Below are 27,738 nucleotides of genomic sequence, written 5' to 3'. Positions count from 1 at the left end.
AACGCACAAACACAAAAAATCAACCATCACTATCAGAGCCATTACTGCTGAATTAACAGCATTTTCTTGACCGGTGTGGTCTTTGTTCCACAGATCATCCTTCCCAACCAGTCTTTTCTGTCACATAAAATACACTCACAGCATATAGACTCTGCAGGGTGTGTGCAGTGATGGAGATTAAGGGTCTAAACACAGATGGCTTTCATATGTCGTGATACAAAGAGACAGGGGCGGAGCCTTGGTTGTCAGGGGAGATGATACCTCAGACACAGGCGGCTGGCTCATGAATATAAAGCAGCGAGGGGTAACACACTTTTATTACCGCTGTCTGGCTGCATGTGTGAATGAACTGGTCCAGGTTTAGCAACATGAAGTTGGCTCGAGGCCACAGGGAGACCCCGACCCCCTTCTTTTTTAAGACACATTCCCAGCTTGGGCTAGTATGGAAAAAAATCTTCCCTTTGGCACAAAGTGCTAACAACCCCCAACAACAACCTGCCACCACACCCCCGCCCCATCCTCCAGCTCCCCACCCCCTACAGCTGAGGACAGTTATCCACAGCCTCTCCTCCCCTGCCGGTTAGATTGCCACACGGGATCTGAAGACTGCAACAATAAAAACGCAGACCAGTTGAGATGGGATGTTTGGGTATGTTTTACAGAAAATGGAAGAAGCCCAGAGCAATAAAATAAAGAGATATTGAATCAACTCGATTACCACCCTGTGGTTGTAGGCTTCCGCCAACCAGTGCAGATTCAGTCTACATACATTTAATTTCCATATTCTTATGAGGTCACATTTTACCTTTTAACATTGAAATTGAATCAGATAATCCATGAGTCTAGGTGAACATTTGGGCCAAATTTAAAAGGATTCTCACGAGGAGTTCTTAAGACTTAACTTGTTCCTGAGGCAAAGAAGGGTTTTATTAGGTCAACATGACCTTGACCTATGACCCCCGAAATTCTCATCAGTTCATCCAGGAGTGAACTTTTGTACCAAATTGGAAAAAATATATCCACGCAACAATTCAATGATATTTGGTATACACTCATTCATACCCCCTCTCAGGATGAATCGTAAAAATTGTGAGACAGAGTAGGGAAAAACAGTAAGTGGTTCGGCCAGCTGAGAGTAGAAACACAGACCTGCTCCTCTATGCACCCTGACTTCTATTTATATTAGTTTTGCCTTTATTTTGACAGTTGAGGGAGACAGGAAACATGAGGTGGAGAGGGAGTATGATCTGCAACAGAGGGCCCTCGACTGTGTGCAGTAGAGTGAGCAGCACTATGCTTTGTCTCAATCTTTCCTGAAAGCCAACAAAAGGAGCTGTTGGGACGTAGCCACAGGATCCCTGAGGTGCAGGTGGATTTTGGAAGCTGTTCAGAAAAAATTAAAAACACAAAACATATGGTGTTTTCTGCATAAGCAAGCTACAATTACACATCCTCCCTACAAGTTACCTGCACCCACAGACACACACACACACCTAGGAAGCTCTGGACTTATCAGCCGCGAAGTGCCCACACATCATGTTATTAGGTAATGAACTTTAATTGTGGCAGTACACTATCTGCTTGTACACAAGCCTATTTACATAACACGATAAGACACTTTAAAGTCAATTCAGCTTCATGAGGAGACCAGAGCTGATTTTTCCGGACACACTGAGCTAATGCCCTGCGTAACTTCTCCTGGCTCGGAGGAAGGAGGGCAGATGGATTTACCATATGGCCGACAGGATCCATGCCGACTCTCCATCTCCACAGCCGCCCCATCTGACCATCACTTTCAAGCAGATCATAACAGCCAGAATCAGTGGTGCATCATGCTGCATTCGAAGCTGTTAGTCAGTGACAGAGTGATATGTGGCTGTTCCAGGCTATAACGGGAACAAGTCTGACCATACAACTTTTTAAAAAAGCACTTAGGTTGTTGCAGCAGACATCTGCAGGTCTATTTGACAAAAATGAGAGGACCACTCACAGACCAGACAGTCGGAGAGAGACAAAGAGATCCGCATTGACTGTGAGGGAAATAGAGAAGAAGAGATGCACCGAGTCCCACACGGATGCAGACGGGGAGAGACAGTCAATGTGGACCATCACCCGAGGGGAGCAGACATCCAGGGCTCAGTGCTGACACACTGACAGCCACCGCTGGACTCCAGGGCAGAGCAGTGTTACCAGCATCATCCTGCAGACAGGATTCCCTCGTCCAGCCAAATCCAACACAACTCCAATGGAGGACCATACCAAAAACACTTCAGTGCCTTTTACATCATTTATCTGAGAGGAACAAATATGTGCGCCCAGATGAAATCTAATATTTCAACATTTAAAAATATGGACATGACGGGGAATTTAATTTGTTTTTAGATCATTCACTTCAATCCTATAAATAAATATTACATCACACTTGATGAGGGGATCATATGTTTGTATGTGCATCTGCAACATAACAAATAGCCTAGATAAAGACACATTTCTTAAATACCTCAAATGATAAAGTTAAGGTAACTCAAATCTCAAAAGTACTTCAGCAGTTTTTCACAAGTGTGTCGATTTGCCATCTCAGTGACTGAAATTAGCTTTTCTAGTTTTATTTTCACGCATATTGCTCCCTGTGATACAAACAGTAGCCCTGTTTAATGAACTATTCTTTAATTAATTGCACTGTGTATTTGAAATATAGCACATAAACTTAAGTTTCCTAAAACTAGATTTGTTTTAAAATGTTACGATTTATCACAATGAAACGAGCGCTGTTAAAACTTGTGATGTGCCTTTACATCACGATATCCGTTGGAACTGACCTGACCAAGGTGACAACAACACTGTGTCTCTGAAGACAAGCGCCGCAGTAATATTATGTGATAAGATCTCTCGCTCTCATCACTTGAATAATTCAGTCTCTCCAGAAAATGTAGGAGAGGAATGACAGAGGCGGAGGAGAGATGACGAAGGAGATGACAGAACGGGAGCAGGTAAAGAAGTCCCTGACCTCTCTTATCTCGTCTCCATTCGTCCCTTACTGATTAACACCAGACACACTTCTCCTGAACGTTTTAATTAGAGCAGAGAGAAAGTCGCTCACACACACACACACACACACACAGTATCAGCAGCTGTTCTCATGCTAACAGCGTCTTTAGACAATCTCAGATCTGTCCCCTCGTTCTGACCGTAATGCCTTTAATTTGTACTATCTAATTGGCTGTAGGGTTTTCTGCTGTCTGCTGACTTTGTAACTCAGCAAATCCCCTCTGTCCTGAGACCTGTCCGCCACTCTCTGGGTTCATTAGGAACAGCCGCAGTCGCTGGTTTGTGATCTGTAACCGATACTGGTTTTGTGTCCGGCTCCTCGCGGAACAATAGCTGACCCATGTATGAATCCTGGGACATCAGGAAAACTATTCTCATGTATCACCTGCTGAGCACAGGCCTGGCACAGAGAGAATCCCAACTTATGTCCCAGGGGTCGCTGACTCCGTTTCCGGGAGGTCAGGTTTTTCCCTACCATGGCAAGACTTAGGCCTGAATTAAAGCCGCACATGGTCAGCTGCGGACACTTTGTTGACCATGGCACAACAAATTAGAGGCTACACATAAGTGAGCCTCACATATACCCTGTGACATAAAACTACATCATGTGGAGGTTCACTAATGCTGAAACTATAACACCAGCTTTAGATGCAGCCCAAAGGCCCAATCAAATGAGCAGAAGAAAACAATGTATTGGTCCTATTATAAGATCATCACAATAGATAATATACTTTTCAGTAGGAGAACTGGGACACACGTAATTGTTTAATAAGTGACGGAAACGATGAAATGATAAAGAAATTGATTAATTGATTGACACTAATTGGGGGATGTTGGTTGGCATTAATAAAGATGCATTAATAAAAATGTATTTGAACTAATCAGATTGTGGTGTGTGGATACGTCGGGGGAAAAAAGGTTGGAGACCACTGCTCTAACAGCGGACAAGTCACACGAGAGACTAAAGGCAGCTGGACGTGAAAGGATGGAGGGAGAACAAATTGAAAAATCCCTGTGAGAGGAGCCATCGTCCACTAGCTCCTACAAAGTGCATACATTCCCGTGTAGATTTTGCGGAGTACTTACATTGCTGCCGTCCTCTCCTCCAGGTTCAATCATGTAGGTGTGATTGCCATCGAAAAACATCCCACTAAAAGAGAGAGGGGGGGAGAGAAGTAGCATCAAAGCACATGTCAGCACCCGTTTATGCTGTTTAAGTCATCGCTACATGAAATAATGCATCTGAATTAGCTTCCTGCCCAGGTATCAGTGTGACAGATTAGCCACTTCGGTGGCTGCCCAGGAGCTTGGTGTATATTTGGAGCATTTTTCAGAATAATAACTGCTGTGCACTCAAAACGTTGCAATTTCTGACAGAAGCCTCGGCCACCCTCACCGCTGTGTTTGGCAAATGGACAGCATAGGGGTGGAGGATGATGAAAAAATGAAAGGTCATCCAATCATTTCAGATATCCCCCCCCACACAGCATAATTTAAAGGTCACCTGAAGTTGTCATCTCTGGAACAACAACTAGAAGTTTGGAGTGGTTGAACACAAGTCGCATTGACTCAGATGTCATTGAAAGGGTAAATTGTTGAAAAACATGACTTCACATGAACATCCACTTATCTGCACTTAAAACTGTAAATACATATAACAAGAGAAAGAGAGACACACACACACACACACACACATACACACACACATCATATGAAAACGCTACTGGGGTCAGGGATCAGTTTCTCACTGAGCAGCTGTTTGAAGGTCTCCTTGTCTCCCCCTGCTGTTCGGACATCATCCGTTAATTAACTTTATCTGAAGCTTTTAGGAGATTGCATGGCTGGGTCAAACGGGGAAGTCAGGAGGGTAAACACTGCAGGTACTGATCATCTGTCTTCTCTCCTCAACGGTCTCTCTCGTAGCTGTTTTCAGACTGTTTTCAGACAATGTGTTACACCTCTTTTTTTGTGATTGGTCAAACTACAAAAAGAAACCAGAAGACTTCTGGACCAAAAATCGTGTCTCTAGTCTTCAGAGTCTGCACATCTACAAGCTGAATCTGTTTATAGAGTTTAACATTAACTTTAAAGCTACACCATATAATTGTACTAGTGGCAACATCCAAAGCATCCCCGGAAAAAGCTGGGTTCTGAATAAGAGGTCTCTGCAGTTTAGTGTATGCATTTCTGGAAAACAAGAAGGGAAGAGGGTTCACTCTGAATCACTGCTGAGCATTTTAATTTCAGTCATATCTGTAGAACTTGAGTGACGTTTCAAACAGGAACCTGAGTCAATAGTCTACATCCCATCTGATAGATGTTGCCAGGATCACTATCCCTCTGTGGAAAGCTAATAGCAGTATTGCATTGCATGGTGAAGTTTGTGAGAGAGAGGGAGATAGCAGAATGTGTATTAGGTATAGTGAAAACCTGACTCAGCGTCAGGGAAATATCCTCTCCCTAATGTCTAACCCCCCCGATACCACTATGGCTTCCCTTAACTCCCTCCCCTCACTGTTTTTCCCTCAACGACGTGCACACAGACACTCGCACACACGCACACACACGCACACACACACAGCATATTATGGGTGTGCCTCTGCCTCCTTTGTAATGCTTGTGTGATTATTTTTATATGTGCATTGAGACTTTCTGAAATGTCAATCAAATTTAAAACACAACTACTGTCAAAGATATTAACAATTGCCACAACAGCAGCTTCATAACACCTCGCAGAAATATGTTCATGTGACATATATAAATATATATATATATAAATATAAATTGGCAGGAAACACCATGATATACATTTTAATCTATTATGTCCTATACATTAGTGTCATGCTTCTGCAACACATTAACTGCACTGATTAACTAATGGAATAGGTTTCATTATTTTGTGCATGTAGATATATAACTTGCTGTGCTCACACATTTCCCAACATGTTTCCATAGTCACATAAAATATGCAAATGTTATTAAAAGCCCCGAGATTGGTTTAGTTTATTCAGCAAAAATAAATCTGATTTCCTCCACTTGCCATAACTAGCTGAATTTACATGATATTATGTTAGAAGAAGATATATAACAAGGTTTGATGAGGAAGTGCAGCAACTCAAAAGCGTAATTTGATGCCGTGTGTCTTACAGCTTATGACTTCATAAAGCTTAGGTCTCTCAATCTTTACACCTCACACCTTGCATCTAAAACAGATGTTCCTAGGTCGGTTTCCTTTTTACACTGAATAATCTACCAAACAACTTCCTCTTTATATTCGAGAGCGATCATTGTTATTCAATTTAAAATGTCCACTCATCACAACTAAATGTGAATAACACTGTCCTCCAGGCCCCAACACTAACAAGCATTACTGACTCACACATTGAACAAAATAATTATATTTAATGAACGAATAAACCCGTCAGCAGTGAACTCGTTTCCTCACTTTTTTTGCTGGTACAGTGCATTTCTGCTTCCTTATCTTTTTGCAATTACTTTTTAAGTCATATGCATAATTAATGTAAAAAAAACAGCAATTGCAATATACGTATCATTACAACTCAATGGATGGGTTTTGTCTTATGTTCACAAATACAGCTTCCTTTCAGTAAAGGTGTTTAAGTAACTGTAAAAACCTATAATACACATGCCTACACAACACATAAATACAGTGTTCATGCATCCCTCCCTGCAAGCCTGGCTTCTGATCCGTCTCTCTGATGGGACAAGAGCTGCTTTGGAGCAGAAAGTCTAAAAATAACACGGAGAGGAGAGGAGAGAGATTTCTGAGCAGCACCTGTCTGAGTGAATGATAATCTGTGTACTGAAAAGTGCAGAGAGACAGAGAAGGGCTGGCTAAAACTAATTATGTTGACCCAACGGATAAATGGGAGCAAGGCCCAGGACCTGGACTCACAGCATGAACAATGTTGGCGAAGAAACAGAAACACACACACACACACACACAAACATCCCACACATGTAGAAATATTTGTACTTACTGCAGTCCATGACAAGTAGAAACAGCCACAAAGGAGTGAGGACTGTCTCTGACCTTCCCCTGGTAGTAGCAGTGCTCTCCTCCCTGTGAGCAAAACACAAACACACACAGATTAAGATCACACACACACTTTCGCCTCCTTGAGTGTCTCATTGTGTCAAACACTGAGTGAAATATCCCACTTGCTTCAATAATTTCCATAACCCATTAGCAAATGCGTCCAGAGTTATCAATCACCCATAACTCATTTACAAACACACACAAATGCAAGCATGATCTGATCTATGTGTGTGTGTGTGTGTGTGTGTGTGTGTGTGTGTGATTCTTCACATTAACCCATTTACCCTTTTACATCTCACCGTCTCTGTGTTAACTGCTCAGTGACTTTTCCCCTCCCGACTTGTCCACAATAAAAAAGCCACAGCATCACGTAAAAAAATATTCGGCATCTCTTTTACCGCTGCCTGTCAACCACTCATTCTCTGTCTTCTCCATCTGTCTATATGCAGAGTGTGCACAGTGTGTGTCTCCTCCTCTCCCTGCGAGCATTATCATGCATTTATTTTCAATAGACGTGTATGATGTCTAAGTGTCTAAGTGCTCTGCAGGCCGTCTCTTCCTGGTCCATTTCTTACTGCCTAACAGCCATTAGGCAGGATGCTGGTCTCCCTGAGGAGACGCAGCTTTTATCAGTGGATCAATTTCTGCTCTACAGTCTGATGCTCTGCAGAGAAATGCCGCTACGTCAACTTCTACCTCCACGTCTCTCTGTGGACTTCATTCGTGTCCATCTTATTGGTTTATGCGAGGATGCATATTTGTATTTGTTGTTGGTATTAAAACTCATTGGTCAAAAGTGTGTGGAAACCTGATTCATGGGCATTACTAAGCTGATGGGACAACTTCCAGCCCGGGAAGACTTTCCACAAGAATTTGTGACCTGGCTGCAGGATGGGGTACAGGTCAGGGCTTCATGCAGGTCCACCAGGCCCTTTCACTCTAAACTGAGCTTTGTACATGGGAAAACAGAAAATGGCCTTTCCCATTTGAGGGTTAGGACTTAGTTTTAGGGTAACAGTTAAGTTTAGGTTAGGCATTTCGTTGTGATGGTTAAGGGTAAGGGGCCAGGGAATGCATCATGTCAATAAGTGTCCTCACAAACATAGAGCGGCGTGCGTTGTGTGTCCATTTGTCTGCGTGTGTGTGTCCGCAAAGGATTCATTCACAATAATTGCTAGGATTGAATTACAGTGAAATTGTATTAGCCATGCTGACATTGCTTTTGGTTGTTCTCAAAGTTCACTCTCAGTCCCACTTATATCCTAAGTTATAAGTTCTACCACTTTGGTTCATCAATATAACATCCAAGATGAACAGAACTGACGAATTAGACTAATTCAGAGTTACCATCAGTGCACTTTTAGTCAAACAGGGTGGAAATGTTAAAAAAACTAAAGACACATTGAAACCTAGAATTACAATGCAACAAAATATGTTAAAAAAGTTTCTTAGCCAAACCCATGAAGCTACAGGTGAAGAGAGGCTGAGTAGAGATAGAGCGAGCGTGTAATGAAGAGACAGAGAGAGAAAGAGAAGCTATTTATAAGTTGTGCTGTGCTCCACTATCTCAGTGTTGCTACTCCTCTCCTGTCACCCTGAACCTTCTGCTCCACTTCTCATCAAAGAAAAGAAAGCACCAAAAACCCAGCCCTGTGGGTACACCCTCATTCTGTGTGTGTGTGTGTGTGTGTGTGCGTGTGTGTGTGTGTGTGTGTGTTTGTGTGTGTGTGTGTGTGTGTGTGTGTGTGTGTGTTGCTAATTAGGTCTGATCTGTGATGTCCTCACACACATATAAGAGCAATGAATCATCATCAATCATTTGAACAAAATAATGCACAATGTAAGGTGGAGGTCAGGACATTCTGCCCTCTGATATCACACAAGCAAACATTATACTAAAGGCATTATACTTTACTATTCATAAGACAAAGAGGTTTATTTAGCGTATGTGCTGTAAAGCCTGCACAACTGAACAGCACAAAAAGAGCTAAAGTAAATTCTGGATATAAATTTACAAAGTGAATTAATTCACAGAAAGATTGCTTTCTAACAACTTCCATAATTACAAAGTGACCATATCATAGAAAATGCTGTGTAATAACTTGGATCATTCTCTGTAAAGTACCATTGAACTAATCTGCTGCTGAGCTGAGTAAATCCTGACCATTATAATCCCCACACTGGATGTTACACGACACCTCAGTGGGTGTCCTGTAACTGAAGTCCAGATTTTAGAGGATTATTACAGAAAACGTAATCTCACGGTAGCCGAAGGTTCAGGCCCCGTCCACAGTTTCACTTCCACTGAAATCTAAGATGAATGAGGGCTGAGTGTTTCTCTCTGTTTGCAAACGGACTCACTGATTATCCAATGAACGGCTCAGTGATGGAGAAGAAGCTGCTGCAGGGTGTAGAGGAGGCTGCAGCTGCACATCAGCCCCTCTCTGATGTTTTAAATGGAGTAGACACATGATATATGAGCTATACGGCATCTATATCTCTACTGATCCCTGTAACATTATACACCTGGTATGTAAAAGGGTTCGAGATTTGCAACATTTCTACCAGCATAGCGACGAAATAAGACAGAGCAGAGCAGGTGTACTTGGGAGCAAACTTGGTGCGTCAATGGGGAACTTTGCTTCTGTGACATTGGCAACCCGATTACCCAGTTACACTCCAGGCCAGTCGGACCATATACTGCCCGTCAATCCCCTACACTCTCACCCTGAGTTTCCTGTCTCAAGAGACATGGAGGGAGTGTAGTAAATTCAATAAACGCGATATTGACATGTTATCTCCTTATTGATGTTTATGTTACCTAGTCATACAGTGCAGTTCTAAACCTGCCTGTTGGAATGGGCTGTTCACTTGGACTGTGGTTTTCTTTCTGAAACTGTTAAAATGACCTGCAGTAATTAAGCCACGGTAAGTAAAGACCTGCTGCAGGAAGCTGCAACACCCCTGCACATTATCATATTATGTTTTTAGTTGCTTCTCCAATATTAACTCTCTTTTACCTCTGTCTTTGGTCTTCAACAGGTCTACACTAACCCTATGTGGCGGTTAATACTCCACTATATTCAAAAGCAGCTCACTAACTCTGCCTGTCAGTTGTTTGTCTGTAGGGGGAATGACGGATCCTTTGTCGCGTTGGAGTGAGATAATGGTGGTGGTCCACCACCGAGGTGGCAGCTGATAATGGATTCTAACTGGCGGCAATGGACAATGACTGCGGACTATAGTGGATCTGATCTTGATGATGGATCATGATCTTGCTGGCTGCTGACCATAGACTATGATTGCAGCAGGACTGCTTGATATATAGTATTGAAGTTATCCTTCAAAATGTTTATCCTCATCAGTACTGCTAAGAACTTTAATCTTGATGACATCTTATGCACGTCAGTCCGTCCTGGGAGAGGGATCCCTCACATGTGGTTTCTATGTATTTTTAACCTGTTAAAAGGGTTTTTAGTAGTTTTTCCTTACTCTTGCTGAGGGTTAAGGACAGAGGATGTCTCACCATGTTAAAGCCCTATGAGACAAATTGTGAGTTGTGAATATGGGCTATACAATACAATTTTATTGATTGGTTGATTGTTTATTGCTGGGCAAGTCTTGTAGACCCTTGAGATATCTGACTGCTGTGGTGGGAAAAATGGTTCAGAGAGTCGTACGAATGAAAACAGTTCTTCGTAGAGTTAAGGGGAACTGTAATCCAGTAATGGTTCTCTTTGGATCACAACAAAAAGTCATTATTGATATATAAAAAAAATATTGCTTACAGCTGCTCAAAGAATGTTCTCAATCTCCTTTCACCCTAGTAGTTCAAACCAGACTATTCCTCGTGGTCTCACTGTCAAAACCTGGGCCTCATAAAAACACTGTGTCTTCCATTTTAATTGCAAATAATAAAGTGGTTATTGAAAGTGTGAGTGAGCATAAGTAGAAATCAAACGCAGTTTCTTACATTGGTGATGACAGCCTTCCCTTTTTCTGACAAATGCCTCTCCACGTACCCCGAAGACAGCAGATCACTGGAACAGAGAGGAAAGACAAAAAGAGAATTAAAGTTAGAAAATGTCACTAGAAAATGTCATAGGCTTATTATGACCAGCGTACTGGGACAAGGCTATTTCCTGCACACAAATCCACACAAACAGTTGAACAAATTCAGCCTTCTCCCAACTGTCTGGTGCGTGTGTCTATCCGAGCAGTGAAGGACAAGGGAAGGTCAGTACGCAGTAAAAAAAAAAAAAAGCAACACAGGCAGAATAGGAAAGAGGCAGGACATAAATTGAGAGAGTAAGGAAGAAAAACAGAGGCATAAATAAGAGCAAATCAGCCTGTGTGTGCTTTCTCAGCAGAGCTGGACCCAAGAATCCCAATGGAGACACACACTGCAGGAACAATCTGAGACAGAGATGTATGAGGTGGTGTAGTGCTCAGCCACACCAACACACACAAACACACACACACCGACACCAACACACACGCACGCACACACTAACACAAAAACACACACACAAACAGAGGAATGCGGCATGATGTGGATGTATCCCTTGAGCCACTTTCCACATATGATACAGTTTAAGGTTTTAGCCTCTTATCTCACAAAAAGGTGACCTGAACAGTACACATACACACACACACTCAAACACCCAAACACACACGTACAGGCAGGGACACATTCCCCTATACATAGACTTTTGGACCCAACTGTATATACTTCACATTCAACTGAGCCAGCAGCGATTTGGCTTAGGTTTATAAAAAGTAAACACACACAGGTTTGTTTAGACATTCTTATATATTCCACCAAGGAAGATATGTTTTCATCTGCCTTTGATGGTCGTAAGCAACATTACTCAAAGCCTAGTGGACGGATTTCCATGAAACTTGGTGAAAGGATGGTCAGTGGAAAAAATATTGGTAGGGATCCAGGGATTTCTTTCCCCTTCCTTTAACATTGTATGACTGGGTGTATTTTCTTTTGTGCGTTTATAAATAAATAATACATAGATATTGATGAAATGTACCAGGCATATTTAGGTGATATTTGAGTGCACAAAATTGTGTGTGGCTTGATTCATTTGAAGGGAGATTTAAGGCCTTCGGGAAGGTAAGTGCCATTCTAACGTTAGGACTTTTTATTGACTTTCATTGATTTTGGACACCCTGACCAAAACATTAGCCTTAACCAGGAGCTCAGAAAGGACGTTTTGCCGCATTAGGACCATGCTGTGGTCCCCAGAGTTTATAGTGGAAAAGATCCTAAAGAGGCAACTAAAGCGAGTACACACATACACACACACACACACGCACGCAGGAGCCAACCTTGCACCAGAAGAGAGCGGTATACAAATTTAACACTACAATCAGCATGTTTGCTGAATCGTCTCATCTAACTCAGCAAGAAAGCAAATGAGGGTATTTAAAAAACGCCAAACTACTAATTTCAATGTTTTAGATTATATAGTCAACCTTTACAGAGAAAAATATTTAAATTGTATATTTAAAAGTCTTTTTTGTCATGGAACCACATGATGCATGAATAGCTATTTTTTCTTCGAGAAAAGGAGCGGCTGCTGTGTTGAAAGATACAAAAAATCGGATTCTGTAATGTGTCATAATAAGACAAATCATAAGAGATTATTCTGTTTATGGTGGCTTCTCTCGGGAGGCAAAAGTTTTCCAAACATGATAAAACGTACATATTTCAAGTGAAGCCCCTGACACACACACAAACACACACACACACACACACACACACACACGCACACGCACACAAACACACACACACACACACACACACACACACACACAGGACAGAGGATGCTCTCTAAGATGACTAATAGGCAGTTTGCTATGGCCATAAAAAGCATGTAGGGAGAGTGGAGAGAGGGAGTGCTATAAAATGGAAAGAGGGAGGGGAGGGGACGACCATCAAGGGGGGAATATAGAAGCTGGAGAAGGGAAGAGGCAGTGAAAGTTAAAGAGAGGTGGAAACAAGATGAGAATACAGAGCTCAGGACCTGAGCAGACATCACTTGCACTGCAATGAACCTTTCCCTGAAAAAGCTCGACCCGGTGATGTCGAAACAACATCCAAAACACTTCACACCCCACACTCACAACAGCACTGTGCAAATGAAACCCTCCGTAACTCTTGACACACAAGCAACGAAATCATCGACATTTCTCCATCAAACGAAAACGCAATCAAGACCTTCACCCGCTCCTGTAATGAAGACGTCCAGTGTGTGCACGAGTCCCTGGGTCACAGGCGTGCACTGTAAGCCTTTGTTCTGCAGGGATGTGTGTTTAAAAGATTCAGAGCTTGTGATCTTGATCCTGCTCCATGCTGAGCCCAGACGGGGGGTGGGGGGGGCAAGCGAAGAGCATACGGAGGCAGCATGGCAGACACACAAGCTTCTAATGGAAGACTCTGATAACAGATTTCAGCTTTAATTGTTACAGGATTTAAATAATTTATTTGACAGACAAAGACGCAAACTCAGCCTCGACCCCAACCCCCACACAAAGAAAGATCTCCCCACCAATGCATATTGTACTCCCTCTCTTACTGTTAACATGAGCGTAAATGCATAACTGAGAGGGGCTTCTTTGAAGCTCCACTCTGATATGCAAACAAACACAGTCACGCGCTTTTTGCCTGAATTTCTCCCCGTGGACGTAGATGCTGCAAACTTTCAGCATAAATCATGATCAAAGTTACAGATGTTTGTCCAATGAAGCCAATTAAAAAGCAACAAAAACAAAACAGAGATGAGGGAACAGAATTATGAAATTATCACAACTTAAATTAACAGATTTGTGGTGTCAGACATATTTCGGTGGCATCTGGCCCCTCTGTGCCGGCCAGACGTGTGGCTCAAACAGACAACATGCAATTTTCCGTCTCATTTTCTACGTCTGTCTCTCACTCTCTCAGCTCATTACGTTTTTAAATACCCATGCTCATCCTCGGGTGTACTGGAGTTTGCTAGGCCTCCGTCGCCGCGGCAACATCTGTAAGAGAGCCAGCGTCAAACTGTCAATCAACCCTGGAGGAGATTTCGGAGGTGGATCGACAGACGCTCCACTTTCAGCCTACACATTTCATAGACAAACATCGCCATTTAAATAGCACACACCTCCCTCTCTCGTCTTTTCCCTCACTATAATGTCAGCCAACCCACACAAACACACACACCTGCAAATACACAAACAAAGGAAACCAAAGAGCACCGATGCTATTTGAGCTGAGGAAATGTGGCACTGCCAAATCCTTTTCACCTTTATTAAGTGGACATCAAACTTCATCCGTTATTTTTATTTTTATAGCAGTTTGCTGGGAGTTGCTCTGGGCTGAGACATCTGCTGTGGCAACCCACTTCCCTCTGAGGTGAAGCATGGACCCACAAACATCAACTAAGTTTGTAAAATTCCTCTCACGATCTGTGTCGCCAGGCACCGCCGCGGCACTGAGATGAAAAAGAGCACAGAAAAGATTGGCAGGGCTAGTGTGTGTGTGTGTTTTTGTGGACTGGCACAAATGTTGGCATCGCAGGCTTTTCATTGCTTTCACACAGTCTTTCCAAAGACTCCTCTTAATACACCCAACATCTCAAAACACACAAAAATAAGCAAAGGCTCATAGAAATTCTGCCTTAAAATGAATCCTGTGCGTCCAGACATTCATACATATCTGAAACAAAGGCAACACTGCTGTCATCAAATCCACTTCTGCTCCATATATGGATTTGCCATTTAACCCAGTAATAAAAGGGCAACGCCACACAAAGGACTGTGAGCATGTGCTGTGTCAGGCTTCCGTAATGAGGATGGGGGAGTGCTGAGCGAAGGGCAGAGCAACGGAAAGGAGAGAGGATAAGTGCACCAGAGACAGCATGAGGGGGATGCAGCGAGATAGGAAAGGTGGAAAACTGGAGTAGAGATGTGAAAATTATTGAAGGAGAGACGACAAGAGAAGAGAGGAAGGGGAGGAGGTTTGTCTTTGGGACAAGCTGCAGCTGCTCTCACCTGCCCACCACCCCCATCTCCAGTCCTCCCTCCCTCAGAGGCCTCATTAAAGGTCTCCAGGCTGTAATTCATTCACTCACCAATCACTTATCAGACATGCAATTCCACCGGCATTCTCACTGGGATCCCTGCTCTTATTGCACAGGGAATACTGACGCTCACAAACCAGAAATGCTGATGCTGATAGAGGGTAAAAAAAAATCAAACCGAACACTCATAGTCCTGTTGTGTGCAGCCTTGGGTCCCTTCTGCAGTTGGGTATATGGCACGCAACGTACAGGCCTAACAGAGTCGACTCCTGAATTATGCAGCACATGGGGATGTTATGGCCGCTGAAGAGAACAAGCAGATCTGTATCTGTGACAACACGTGGGCTGTTAGTGAACTCCACAGAATGTAAAAAGGGTTAATGGAGACAGAAAGACAGACCTTTGGGATCAGGCAGTCGGGCCCTGTTTACTGATCCATATTCCATGGTTATACCCTTACCCACTGTTCTTATATCTGTGCTTGTTGTCGGTGTAACATTTTGTTAAACACTTAGTCTCTGAACAATAAAGCATGCTTTACATTGATTTTTACTTAGCATGACAGAGGAAAAGTGAGTAATCTATGAGAGACAACAGAGGCATTAGTATTTTTTCCTGCTGAGAGAACAAGAGTCTTCCTCCTGTCCCTGTCTTCAGTTTAAACCAGCTCCTTGATCACTCTTTGTCTCGACTAATCCTCCACCCTGAGTGAGCGGGCTCGACAAAGGACAGGGTGAATAGAGGGGTAACACTAAAGCAATATAATGAGATGGGCAGAAAGAGAAAGAATGATGGTTCAGAGAAGAGGGGGGGGGGGGGCTGGTAATTCAGTGCTTGATATCCTGTAAAGTCGACAATCACCCTTAAAGGGCAGGTTAACATTGTTAGCTATGCTAATGACGTGGCTGGATGGACGTTGATGCGAGCTGGACCAGACTGAAACATCTCAATAACAATCCGATGAATTGTCATTTTATCTATTTAATACATTTAATATTTACACTAATGTTTCATTAAGAAAAAATTCTACTGACGTTGGCGATCTCATGACGTTTTAAATAGCATCACCATGATATTAACATATGTGGTTTTAAGGGAAATATCACATTTATTCTACCAAATAGACAATTTGAGAGCCCATTTGCGTGTGGGTCTTGAATTGAGGTATACTCAGACATACTGTTGGCACATTCCTAAAGAAACTTGGTCAGAATTGTGTTACACAGACCCATTTACTTGTCGATATAAACTTTGAAACTGTTTTTGGTCACTGTTATTATTCATCTAGTCCAACGCAGCTCAAGCTAATGAGAAGCTACAATTCAATCTGAATGAGAAAATTCAAGTGAATATCTTCCAAACTTACAGTCTCACTTACTCTTGGTCTTTCCCCTCTGAGTCGTAGTAGAGGGATAGCAACGCAACTTTGGAAGAAAAGGAGAGAAACTGTGAGTGTTGAAGTCTTGAATCAGCTTTTTCTGGACAACAACTCCAGAACTGTAAAGCCAGAAACCAAAAACTCCTTTGGTGTAGGGCAAGTGAGTATTGTTGAAACACAGACCGGAACCAAGTGCACATATTTTTGTTATCTTAACCCAATAGTGTAAACATGTCCACATACACATATTGTAGTAATCTTAATGTCCGTGCTGCTATTGGCTCTTCTTATTTAACCCAAATCACTGCCACAGAAAAGATCTGCATCCACCTCCCTGACACACACCACAAACTCTGCAAAACTGTATTCACTGTATTCACATTCTAGCAAACACTGCTCTGACTATACAGAGTGCTGTCGGCGTCTCTGAGCCACTTAGCAACCACTATCTGTATGTTTGTGAGCACTGCATTAGCCCATATACACACAAATATAACTTCCAATGTGATGTAATAGTGTGTTTGATCAGACAACACACAGATCAGAGAAAAGCCCTGAGAGGGGGAAAGAAGGAAGAGATGCAGAGAGAGAGAGAGAGAGGAGAGGAGAGGAGAGGAGAGGAGAGGAGAGGAGAGGAGAGGAGAGGAGAGGAGAGGAGAGGAGAGGAGAGGAGACTTCTTTCAACTACATACCTCCCTTAAGCATGTTCACAGACACTCCACTATATATCTTCCTATCTCCAACATATATTCAACCCACACAGCAAGACTCAAGGGTGCATGAAGGACATCCACATCTCTGCCTATGTCCCCTTCTCTCTCCTCGTTCTCAACTACTTCTTTCTCTGTGTCTTTCTCTCCTTCCCTCTTTCTCACACACACACACACACACACACACACACACACACTCCACTCTGTGTTTTTCTCATTAAATCTGCAGTAAATCAGATCACGCCTCTCTGCAATAAATTACAGAGCAGGGCACAGAGGAGGAGAGACAGAGATGGAGGTGGAAAAGCAGGAGAAGAGTGGAGTTGGATTGTGGCGATGTCGGGAAGCAGCGAGTGAGTCACGAGCAGACGATAAATTATTTTGGAATGGGACATGTGAGAGTTAAATCATACACATGTGGAGATGTAAGGCTGCATGTGCAAGTAGCAACAAGCATAAATACGGGCACACACACAGGGATGTAAACCAATAACAGCAGAGCATCAGCCGAGCATCACACACCTACACACATTTGAGGGACCAGATGGTAAATGTCACAAAGTCCACTCAAAGTCACACAAAGTCATGAAGTCGACGTGATCGTGACGTGGGCTGGACGACAGTTTGATTAATTTCTTACGTGAACAAGAGATGACGTCCAGAAGAGCCATTCCTTTTTCACCAAGACGTTGTTAGATAACTGGCATTTAGGGCAGATGCAGAGATGGGCCAGAAATTCCCATGAGCAAGCAACAGTTTTAGAAAATATCTCGTCCTATAAATTCTGCTTCCAGTTGTGCGTTGTAGAAAAGTCATGGCCACTCGCTCGCTGTGAGCTTTAAGCACCCTTTCCTGCTGAATTCTCACTCTGACATTTTACTAAGGGTCTAGTAGGAAAATGTTTGGAGCAGAGGACATTTGCATTCTCACATATAGCCCCTCTGTCTGGAAAATTCTGTTACATCACAAACAGCAATCATAGTTACACCTGCTTTGTAGAAACTGGAATTAGGAATTAAGTCACCCCAGCTAAAACAAAGACAGTTTTAGTAATAAAACGTCAAAATGATTTTGCCTCAACACTGACATGTATAAACATCGTAACCAGCAAACTATAGTCATTCAAATTTGATAGATTTTGAAACACTAGTGCTGTTTGGTTTATATTGTGGATATGCACAGGACAATTAATTCATGGATGTCCTATTTGTATTTGTTGTTATTGTTTAAACCCCAGCAATGTAAGCCCCACACTGAATACTGTATCAGCAGAGAATGACAATACATTCTATCTCTGAGCGAGCAGGCGACACAGCACTGCTGCCGTTTTCACACCATTCTGCAGATCAACACCAGGCAGCAGTAACTCACACAGAAATGCAGTGATGTGCCAACACAGGAAATGAGGAACAATCAAGCATGAATGTAACAATAAACAAATTTAAATATAATTAAAAAAATCAGCTTTGCAAAGTCATTTGAGAAAAGAGAAGAAATCTGGTGACTAACAATGAATGTAACCACAGCTCAGCTTTAACGACATACATTCATTCTTTCTGGCAGTTGCTTAGTGTAATTGAAATAAAGATTTGAAAGAGTCAATTCAAAATGCCTCAAGTTCCAGCAAAGTCACTATATTCGTAAACATATGGAAATATAACAAAGAAACAGAGATATTGAGTTTGGTTTTCTTTGTTTGTCCAGTTCTTGTTCTCCCTGCTCCTAAGTATTGATCCTCCTGTTCTCCATCTGCGCGTCATTTCCTTCAATCCATTCTTGTTACCTCTAATTAACACGACGCTTCACATGTTCCTGCTGCAGCTGGGGCCCAACGAGACGACACACAAAGACTCAGCAGCAGCAGATTTTCAGGGTTCACATCATATTAACAAGTGCAACGGTGGGAGCACACACACACACACACACACACATTCATGACAATGCACAGACGCACCATCACATACGTGCACATTCATCAAACTACTGAACCATGGGATGTTTGGTTAGCGTCTTTTCTAAACCAGGCAGGTGGAGGGAGCACATGGATATATTAGAGTTCTGTCCCCTCCAGCCCCCTCCCCACTCACACTGTCGTCCCGAGTGCACACACATCCTCCCTTCAGAAATATGAATAATGCATTTAGCAGTGGAAGTAATTGACCCAATGCATTAGCATAAACAATATGTCTGCATGCTGAGGGAAAGCTGACCTAACACAGTAGTAGACATAATAATAACCCAGTGAGCTTCTGTCAGTGTCAACTTCGGACGTGAGGAGAAGGAGAAGCCCTCTCCTCCCGTCTTTATGCTGCTGCAGCAGATTATTTCATAACCCTGGAGAGGTTATGAAACCTTCTCGTCCCAGTTGGACCTGCCCACCTGTTTTCTCTCTGTCTGCGATCACACGTTGTCATACACACACAACATGCACACCTTTGAGCGCAAACACACAGATAGGCGTCCACTCTGCTTGGTCTGGCTCACACTGCTGAACACACCACAGCACAGCCGGGGCCACGCTCTGACAGCTGATTACATTTGTTAAATATACATTTAGAATAGACATGAAATTAATATTTCTAATGAATGATATATCAAAATATGACAAATATAATAACAGAGGTACAAGAATGTTTTGATTGCACAATAAGTTGATTGTAAAATTACAACTTAGTACGGATGTTTTTCTTTTACATGTAGAATTCTTGATAATTTGGTCTAATGGGACACGGCTCATTGTTATGAACATCATTGAACATTGATTGGATTCCTAAATTATCTATTTGTGTTAATCAATAAAATTGATAAATAAATCTTCAGAAATTGGAAATGGATCCCAAGCTAATGTCACTATCAATTCATGTCCAATTAATATAATTGGATAATAAATTGTATCATTATCATTACATGTGATATTGATTTCTTTAACCTTCGTTACACTCAATTATGTCATTACTGCTAAAACAACACACTCTCCTAACTGGACTCAACTTTTCTGTGCATACATACATGAATTTGTCCTTATAAGTAACATTCTAAATGTACAGTGGCTCAAAGTCTCCATTTAACAGTATGATGGACAAGGCACAGAAACCATTACACACACACACACACACACACACACACACACATATATGTGTGCACTCCTTTAATCTTACAGAACCATCTATTATTCAGCGAAAGCAGGTGGGAGGGGCGGGGTAAAGGGGGAGTAGGGACAGGGTTGAATGGAGAGTGGGTGTGGAGGGGAGTGGGGACAACCAAGGGTGGGGTAGTGTGTATATATGAATGTGTGAAAGTGTGTGTGTGTGTGTGTGTGTGTGCTGGGGTTCAGGATGATTTAAAAAAAATAAAAAACAGTCAACCCCCAACCCAGAGAAAATTTTAAGCTCACTCATGGTCCCATGAATGGTAAATTGTAGGCGGCTGCTGAGATGGAGGAGTAGGACGAAGACAAAGACAGGGAGGGGGAATAAAGACCCCATGACCCCCCAACCCCCTCCTGACTTCCTCCCTATAGACGGTAACACCTCAGATGGGTGGCTTGTGTCAATACACCATATATCTCATGAAAGAGCCGAGGATTGAAGCATACAATAATATTCTGAATTATTCCCACAATGGATGACAAACTCATTTTGGCAAGTTTCCTATCTAAATAAAATGTTCTGTGACAGAATAGCAGACTGTCAAGGGTATCCAGGAAAAGCTGAATCCAATTACACTGCCTACACTGCCTATTGTGCAGTGCATGTTGGGATAGACAGCATCCGTGACCCTGAACAACACACTCAGACGTGAATGAGTGGATGTACAGATGGATGGTTGATGGAAATATAATTTGCTTTCGTTTGGTCATAAACAAAATTATAGATCAATTAAAAAATGTAGGTGGATCAATGTTATTAGTCCGGTAACCATGAATCTACATGCAGTAAATATATAATGGCATCCCTCCAGCGGTTATCTCAAAACAAACAAAAAAAACTCTGATGAATGTCTGTATTGTATTGTAATATTTAAGTGTAGTAGATCACGGTGGTGAACCAATCATCTGATAGCCTTTTCCCTTCCACTGAGCCAGGTAGCTAAGACGGGTAACTAGGGACCGTCTTGCAGTAGAATCAGCTGTCATGCCTTTCATCAAGCTGACGTTCCAACCCTTGTATTGAGTATATTGATGTTATTTCGATCTCAACTACACATCTGTAAAGTCGAGAGACTGCACCTCGCACAGCTGCGGCAGAGATAAAAACTAAAACTAAAACTGGCTCCGTGGGCGGGCCTGCTACAGGAGGTGTCATGGGGTGCACATTTTACAAGGATCACACACAAACTCAAAAGGTAGAAGCAAAGTACCAGCAATAGTGTGACAGCTGGTAGAAATGTTGAGGGACATGACAAACCAAGTGAAATGTTTTAGTGACTGGAAGATTTGAATATAACAAGTGACATGAGTTGAAAAATAGGAGCTTAAAAGCTCATAACAAACCGCCCTCACTCTTATCAATCACAGTTAATGGCATAAAAATCAACTGACTAGATAACTAGATGATCCAGCTTGTAGCGTAGCACGAGAGACACGGGCTATGAATAAGCTGAAAAACACAACTTTGCTGGTGGTTACAATAAAACACACTCAAAAATGCTCTGCAGCTGAGTCACTCATTGATAAAATTCAGAGATTGAGTTTGGAGGGAGCCAAAAAAACAATGTTGGCCCTTTCAACTCAAATGCCTCCCACTCCTGCGCCCACACAGTCATCAACTGGGTTTACTCTGTCTGGCATGAAAGCTATCTGTAAACAAAAGTGGTACGGCTGTCAAGCGAGGGACCGGTGCACAGAGGAGTAGAGGACGGAGAGGAAGAGAGAGGAAGGAAGCAGGAATTCCACAGTGATGTCTTGAATTTGTTTTTTTATCCAACAAACAGTCCAAAACTGAAAGATTTCAAATTTACAATATGCAACTTCAGCCGCTGGGGGTCCCTTAATCAAGACAATAACAAAAGACCTTGCTTGATGATGTTTTGGGATCATGGGAATCTACCTGACGCAACTGAAGCGCAACCTTTCACAGATGAGGTAATGTATCAAAGTTTTAGTCACGTTAAGCAGCAAACCATTTTTCCTTTTCATATGTTTATTACCCAGAAGTTTTGGCAGAGACAGACAAAGCCACGAGTAAAGCAGACATGAAGCATTTAACAGGCATCCAAAATGAAACGCCTATTTACCTTCACTAAAAATGGCTGGAAGTGAAAAATCAAATTCTTAAGCCTTTTTGCAAATTAAAGTGACTTACTTTTAATTACTAAATCAAGTAATTAATTCAAATTTATGTAATAAAATGTCTTAATTGTATTTGAAATGATTTTTCCTTGTATTGGTTGATTGATCAGATTATTGAAGACAACAGATAAAAGTCACAGTACAATGCTCGACTGCACTGATCTCAGTATCTCATTCTTATTCAGAACCACAAGTCAAACTGTTGCCCAGAGCTGTCTGGTCGGAGGCCAGTTCCCTCTCTGTTGAGATAAAAACTCTCACATTGGTGTTTGCTTTCTCCTCATATTCTAATGGACTTTCTCACACACGCCCAGTGAAGAAATCAGAGAGAAGGGCACAGAAAGCACACTAGGTCACACAAATGAGTAATGACTAGAACCCATTTGCCAAATGCTGATGAATGTCTATGTGCATGCATGACAGCTTGTGCATACATGTACTCTCTGTGTATGTGTGTGTGTGTGTGTGTGTGTCTGTGTGTGTGTGTTTAACTGAATGACTTTCACTGTGTCGATCAGAGAGCAGGAGGAAGAGGAGGAGGATAAAAAGGTGGAGAAACTGAGTCAGAGTGAAAGAGAAAACAAGGGGAGAGAGTTGCTTGCTTTCCATCAGCAGTGCTGTGATCAATATCAGAATATGACAGCGCAGAGCTCCAGGTTTCCCATAAATCACTTCCCATTATGATGGAAACTCTAAATCACACACACTGTAACTGACCTGCTGCAATCATACAAGCACACACGTGTAAATACACTCACTGCACACAGTCAATCATTCAATGCCACATTTCAGCACAAACTTATTTATGTCCTTTATAAGAATGCATTCCCCAAAACAGGTAAAAACCATCCCCAGAGAGAGTTGTGTCCTGCAGTATGAAACGACCAACTTTAGTGAAATAACTGGCGTCAGCACTTCTTTAATGCTCAGTAGGGGCTTTGAAGTATATAATATGAATATATACGCAAAAATGTTGTTCAGGCCCATGTGAGTCCATGCTTAGATCCTTTCAACAAGCAAGTGAACTTTAAGGTCATTTTATGAACACTTAGGGGTCAAATTGAGCCATCTTCTATCCATAAAACAATATGGCGGTTGTCGGCTTAGCTATAGCATGTTAAAAAACATAAAAATCTCCTGTAAGGCATCAACCCACAGACAGATAACCAGAAACCAAACCAAACAGCCATATTGAATAAAGTAATACTCACTGATTCAGCTCCACATCCAAGATGAATTCTCTCCCGAAGGCCTCGACTTGAAAGCTTGCTTGGGCCACGTGGTTCACCTACACAGATAGAGGGGGCAGGTTATTCACCATTAACTACAATCAGTCATTATCATATTCATTGATCAATTATCCTCTGCATTGATGGATGACTGCTTAGTCTTCTTCAACATCAATCAGCGGTAAGAATAAGATGGTTTTCATTAAGTCATCAAGCTGCGTCGTCTTGGTCAGAATATTAATTTCTACAAAGGGTCTGATGGTAACACGTAGGCAACAAAACAGAAATACACTTTACTGGCTCCCACTTTCACGCATACACACTTAAGCAAACGTGCATGTGATCAACATAATACAAAATGATTTTACCTCAATTACAATTAATTTCTGTGTTCAAACGATAGGTTTTGTTTGATCCTGAATTGATATCAAATCACCTAATATTCTGAGAGACCATTGTTTAATATGGCAGCAATGATATTTATGTAGAAAAATAGAAATGCACTTTTCTGTGCGTGTGTGTGTATATGTAACGGATTTGGCTTGAAGAGGGTCTGATTCATTCGTAGTGCTGGGGAACATATGGCCAAGGCTTCAATACAAACCCTCAGGTCAATGAGAACTCCCCACAATCATTCCGGTGCAGGTTCTGGGGGAGTCCCAGAGCCGAGCTGAAACGTAGATCCCCCTCCCCCCCAGGCCTCAGCCCAAGGGCCACCTTCATTACAGACCCGCCACCGCCTGACATCTAGGGGAGGAGGGTGTGTGAGTGTGTGTGTGTGAGTGTGTGAGTGTGTGTGTGTGTGTTTGTGTCTGGTATCTGTTTGAGGCCGTGCCCCGGTGCTCACCCAGGAACGAACTTACCCCTGAGGTCCCCAGTGACCAAGGGCTCTATTGTGTCTTTGCGTGGTCAATGAATATATGAGCGGAAAAACGTGTGTGGGGGTGTGAGGATGTGTGTATGTGCATATACAAGAGGCAATCCCTTTCCATGGCACACTTGTGCTGAAATCTAATCTGGCAGATTGGATCCATGATGGGAGGAGGTACCAGTAATCGTGTTTAATGAAAGCACATCCCGGCTTGACTGAGTCGGCCTGATTCTCTGAGACCGCCACCGACTCTCCTTACATTGATTTCTGAGTTACAGCAGGGCCGACTTTCTACTCATGGCTGTGGAAGTATGACTGTAAAGTGCTGTCAGTGCACTGAACACACACAACCAGAGAGGCAGACAGGCGAGAACATACTAACAGACTGATCCAACACGGAGCATTTGTTTTTCTACCAAAACAACAGGAGCCCTTTGCTGAGCTCCCCACAGCTCATTCAGAGGTGTTTGTGCCAGATACTGAAAATAGGCAACGCAAAAGAAGTCTATAAATATTCTCCTGTGTGTCACACATTTTCAGAACCATCTGACAGATTTGTTTTTAGGCTATTGATCTAAATACAGCAAAAAGCTGATCAAGCTTCGTACGAGTGACATCACAAGTGTTAATTCCGGGAGGACAAAAGGCTCAGAACACAAATAAAAATTCCAGATCTCCCGACTCCGTCTCCTCCTCCCTTGGATCTATTTCTCACTTGCGATGTATATCTCATAGCTTCATTTAAACTTTGAGTCTCACAGAATACACATTCAGACACAGTAAAGATTTGGTTTGCTTGATTTTCATACATATCATAACTAACCCCTCAGCCAGGAATGACATAAATGATGTAAATGCAAGGATTTAGGCATGACAGATAATATAATCTTAATAGAAAGGGAGAAAGAAAGGAATCTTCTGACTTTAACATTTATCCCAGAGACAGCATATGTTAATATCAGCTTCAGGGGGAGATTTTGATTGTACAGGGTTCAGGTTGGCTTGTTTAACCATGGGGCTGCAGTTCTGAGGTGCCAGTGAGACAAAGGGTTAACACCTCCCTGCCTCCGACCATCTGTAGCCCTCCGCTCTCTGCCAGCCCTGAACTGGCCAGTCCACACAGTCCTGAGCCGCACAAATTAAAAAACGCATGATAGGTTTGGACAATGCTAATTGACTCATCCCTTGAAATGAACCGGGCAGCAAGGCTGCTTCACTGGACTGAGTCAGTGAACACAGTTACAGTGATTACGATTATTACTGCACTGTATCAGTAATTATAGATGAGGCCAAATGGCTCTGGTAGGCCTTCTTGCTAAACAGCATTGTTGTGCCCAAGGGGTTTCGTTAACTAACAACAGTCATTTGTTACGTTATTGATTTTGTTTGTGAACGTGTCCAAAACATCCAACGAAACTAAGTTTAAAACAAACGTGGAGCCTACTTTACCCTCTAGCTAGCATCTACTGTGTTTCACTGGCTACATAGAGACTCTGATGAGAAACACTGCAGCTACCATTCAAAAGAGCGTTAACAATTCTTTAGACCACAATTCCTGCTGATTATCTATAATAATTATTCGATTTGAGAGCTTAAAGAAAAGCAGATGTACATGAATTAAAAATAATTGTTGTGAGTGATTTTTGGTTATCAAAAGAATAGTGACGATATCTACCGAAGCGGAACATCAAATAGATGAGAAATAAACTTTTCAGTGCCCTCTGGTGGTCTAGCTATGTAAGGATTCTTAACGCATATGGACCAAAATATACGCAAATATGGCTGGGCATCAAAAACAATTCAGATAATTAGTGCTATATATTTTTTATGAGAAGCAGTTTAACAAAGGTTCCAAAAATAACAATATAATACAACATGTACATGTGGCTGTTTATCATTTGTTTTAAAGCACAACCTTTACTCAGGGGTGAACTTAAACTTAAGATAAATATAAGAGGAAATCTATTGTGATACTCTCTGATACTGTCTTATAAGAAATATTATTTATTTTGATATCGTTTTAGGCCGTGTTATCCAGCCCAATACCCAAATACCACCATGTCTGTGACAAGCTACAATCTGCAGATAATTCTAACCACACAGCGATTTAAACGCCTCACTCATGAATAAAGGGAAGGGGACATGAGATATGGGGGGGGGGGGGGGGGGGGGGGGGCAGCAACTCAGCTGCAATGACAAGATTTATTGAAAATATGGTCCTGGTTCTCCAGATGTCTTCAGCTGAGGAGTTTATGAATGTGCAGTGAGGACAATGTAAACACTCAGGTCCCCATTACCCAGATGAATATTTCATATCAGTTTATATGTGGTGTGTTTTCTGCTCATGACCCATATTGCACCTGCAGACAGCCTCATTACTGCAGGTTTGTCTTCTCTGTTTTTGCTAATGAACTAATTATGCATGCTCCCTGTGAGGACAGACAGGGTGCAGATGAGGCGATGAGTCGATACAAGCAGGAAAAAAACCCAGCAGAAGGCGTCTCGCATTCCTCCACCTCCATCCAGACAAACACTGAGTGAAGACACCGTGTACCTGTGCAGAGCCGGGGCTGGCTTTCACCCTGGTGCTGAGCTCATCCTGCGTGATCTGGCTGTGGTTGTGTCTGCTGTAGAGCAGGCGGAGAGGCACCGTGTCCTCCTTCCCGACGAACCTGCCCGCATCACGCAGAGCCTTCAAGCCCGACAAGGCGTCTCCTGCACAGAGATGGAGAGAGAGAGAGAGAAAGCAAAACACCGCTTTCATTACGCGCCTGTCGCCATCTCACATGTCGGTTTCCTTTCATAACACGAAGCAGCTATCGCACATTTTACATTCGGATCATGAAGCTGCGGATGCTATAAAAAATAATAAAACAAACACGGGCATGTTTCATGATCGTTTAACGCTTTGTTTACAGCAAATAAAAAGAGTCGGTTACCATTTGGGGTATTTGCGCTGCTCTGGTGACAGACGTGCATCAGTCCACAGACGCACAAAAGGGAAATCCACCATCGCGGGCTCATCATCAGCATCATCACCTTCCTCTCTCTCTCGATCTCTGGTTGGAAATTAC

At 42.4% G+C, this 27,738-nt stretch overlaps 1 protein-coding gene across 1 annotated transcript in view; it reads right to left on the bottom strand.

The window, feature by feature from the left end:
- Positions 1 to 27,738, bottom strand: part of adam22 (ADAM metallopeptidase domain 22) — a 52,130-nt gene extending 24,392 nt beyond the window's left edge. The window contains exons 1-6 of the mRNA XM_062398804.1: positions 27,604 to 27,738; positions 27,219 to 27,379; positions 23,776 to 23,852; positions 11,082 to 11,148; positions 7,050 to 7,132; positions 4,135 to 4,198 (exon numbers count right to left, since the gene is read on the bottom strand). Coding sequence (XP_062254788.1) covers positions 4,135 to 4,198; positions 7,050 to 7,132; positions 11,082 to 11,148; positions 23,776 to 23,852; positions 27,219 to 27,379; positions 27,604 to 27,700 — 549 coding nt within the window. The 5' untranslated portion in view covers positions 27,701 to 27,738. The remainder of the gene's footprint in view (positions 1 to 4,134; positions 4,199 to 7,049; positions 7,133 to 11,081; positions 11,149 to 23,775; positions 23,853 to 27,218; positions 27,380 to 27,603) is intronic.

Source organism: Platichthys flesus, chromosome 11 (genome assembly GCF_949316205.1).
Source record: "Platichthys flesus chromosome 11, fPlaFle2.1, whole genome shotgun sequence".
NCBI lineage: Eukaryota > Metazoa > Chordata > Actinopteri > Pleuronectiformes > Pleuronectidae > Platichthys > Platichthys flesus.
This window is presented reverse-complemented; position numbering and strand designations above follow the sequence as displayed.